This window comes from Conger conger, chromosome 1 (genome assembly GCF_963514075.1).
Source record: "Conger conger chromosome 1, fConCon1.1, whole genome shotgun sequence".
NCBI lineage: Eukaryota > Metazoa > Chordata > Actinopteri > Anguilliformes > Congridae > Conger > Conger conger.
The window spans coordinates 87,640,106-87,642,605 of record NC_083760.1 but is presented as its reverse complement, the minus strand read 5'-3'; the positions used below and the strand labels follow the sequence as shown (position 1 = coordinate 87,642,605).

The 2,500-nt window shown below is 53.4% G+C and overlaps 1 protein-coding gene across 1 annotated transcript in view; it reads left to right on the top strand.

Moving 5' to 3' along the window:
- Nucleotides 1-2,500, top strand: part of nol10 (nucleolar protein 10) — a 24,872-nt gene that overhangs the window by 8,033 nt on the left and 14,339 nt on the right. Inside the window, exons 13-15 of the mRNA XM_061261866.1 lie at nucleotides 926-1,084; nucleotides 1,349-1,474; nucleotides 2,004-2,119. Coding sequence (XP_061117850.1) covers nucleotides 926-1,084; nucleotides 1,349-1,474; nucleotides 2,004-2,119 — 401 coding nt within the window. The remainder of the gene's footprint in view (nucleotides 1-925; nucleotides 1,085-1,348; nucleotides 1,475-2,003; nucleotides 2,120-2,500) is intronic.

Genomic DNA, 2,500 nt, shown 5'->3' with positions numbered 1-2,500 from the left:
GCTTCTCATTCGCCCATTCATACACACACTCACGCACATTACATTACATTACATTATTGCCATTTGGCAGACGCTCTTATCCAGAGCGACGTACAGTTGATTAGACTAAGCAGGAGACAATCCTCCCCTGGAGCAATGCAGGGTTAAGGGCCTTGCTCAAGGGCCCGACGGCTGTGCGGATCTTATTGTGGCTACACTGGGATTAGAACCACCGAACTGGCGTGTCCCAGTCATTTACCTTAACCACTACACTACAGGCCGCCCTGGACGCACCAATGGTTGCCATGCAAGGCACCAACCAACTTGTCAAGAGTATTTGGAGGTTAGGTGTCTTGCTCTGGGATACTTCGACACACCCAGGCCATCGCACCACAATGATGTTCATTTCAAGGCGATGGTTTCTCTGGGGAAACCAGACCTGCATTGCCGTATGCAGTTCCAAAATGTAAAATTTGCCAAGTCATTTTTCTCAGAGATCATTCTTTCAAAGATCCGGCTACAGTTCACATAAACCTTATCATCTGTTGGCATAAATTCACTGAACCGCATCAGAAAGCTGTCCGGTCAGATTAAAACGTGCAGTTCGTTTGGAGCGCACGGCTGACGTATAGCTTAGTTAGCTCAGTTTAAAGATTAACTAAACTCTCCCCTTCCCACTGTATACGGGGGCAAAGTACACAGCATCCCTTTGTGAGCTAATGCAGTCAATCCCGATGCTGATCCATTCAAACCCCAAACTGATACACCCGCTGACTACCCGGGGCTGTGCTGTAGGCCCCTGACCTGAACTGACCCTGATCCAAATTTCATTCTGCTCAGGCCTGTGTATCATTGTGTTAAAATTTAACTTGGCTTATTTCTGATAAAACACTTTTTTTTTCTCCTACTCCCTCGCATCCGCCCCCCCCCCCCGGCCACCGAACAGGAATGCTCTTCACGGCGAACGAAGACCCCAAGATGAGCACCTTCTACGTGCCGGTGAGCCTAACGCCTTCTACGGCGCCTCTGTGGCGTCCGTACTGCCTGTGGCAGGGACCTCGATCTCCGGCCCAGGACGGTCGCGGTTCGGGCTCGTTTCCACAGCGTTTCCACACTTTCCCGCTTAATTTAGGCCCGCTGATTGGCTAAACGGTTCCAGTCACCTTATTTGCCCCGCCCCCTCCACCCAAGGCCTAAATGGGCTCATTACGGGGGAAAACACACTGGAAGCTGTGAGTCCCAGGCCGATCGGCGAGTTAAATGACGCGCTGTAAGTGCTGTGAAATTGGGCAGAAGCTGCGGCCTTCCGGGACAGGAGTTTCAGCGTTACCGTGGTGCGGTGTGGTACTCCCCCCCCCCCGTCTCGTAGGTTCTGGGAGGAGCCCGCTCTCTCTCCTGGGGCGTCTGCGTCAGGGCGGTCTGTGTACACGGCGACGTCTGCGCTCCGCTGGAGAGAGACCGGGCGTGCTGACGCAGCCGTGTGATTGGTCCTTTTGTCAGGGCTTATTGACAGGGTGTTCCCACACAGGCGTGTGATTGGTCCCTTAGTCAGGGCTGATTGATGTGGCAGGCGTGTGATTGGTCCTTTAGTCAGGGCTGATTGACGTGGCAGTGCTGACCCAGGCGTGTGATTGGTCCTTTAGTCAGGGCTGATGGATGTGGCAGGCGTGCGATTGGTCCTTTAGTCCCGGCTGGTTGACGTGGCAGTGCTGACCCAGGCGTGTGATTGGTCCTTTAGTCAGGGCTGATTGACGTGGCAGGTGTGTGATTGGTTAATTGATTTAAGGGGCGAGCTAAAGGAAGGAGGGAGAGCAGGGGGAGCAGACAGGAGTCGTCGAGGAGGAGGAGGAGGAGGAGTGTAGAGGAAGGCAGCCAGTGGAGGCGGAGGCGCACTGTCCGTGTGCAGACACTAGAGGCAGTGCACTGAGGGAGCAATGCAGTCTCTGTCAGCGTACAGAGAGAGAGAGCGGGGCCAGGCGCACTGTCACGCCCCCGGCCCATCTGTGTGTCCTTCCTGCCTGGAGTCCCGACACTGCCTCTGGGACGGCTCTTCTGGGACACGCGTCTCTGGGTGCAAATCCAGGCAGAGGAGGAGGGAAGAGAAGGAAATGGGAAAAGCGGGATCAGAGAGGGAGGAGAGGTGGGCTTTAAGCGGGATTTGAGTGTGGAGATGTGAGATCGGTTTGAGCCGTTCCAGATGTTTCTCCTCCGGGGTCCGGAAGTGTGGAGGAGACCCACCCCCCCCTTCCTGTGTCCATTCTCAGCCTGTTTCCTCTCTTTCTCTCCTCTCCTCTCCCCTCTTCCCCCTCTCCCCTATCACCACCACTCCTCTCTCCTCCCCCCTCCTTTTCCTCTAACAGTGCTGTGTTAAATTATTCAGACACATTAACTCTTATACACACGGAACGGGGGGTTATTCACTGTGACGATATAAGTAGCGCCATTTACAGCTGTGCATTATTTATGAAAATTAAAGTCATTTCTCAATATATATTTATACATATATCTTTTTTTTTTGTTA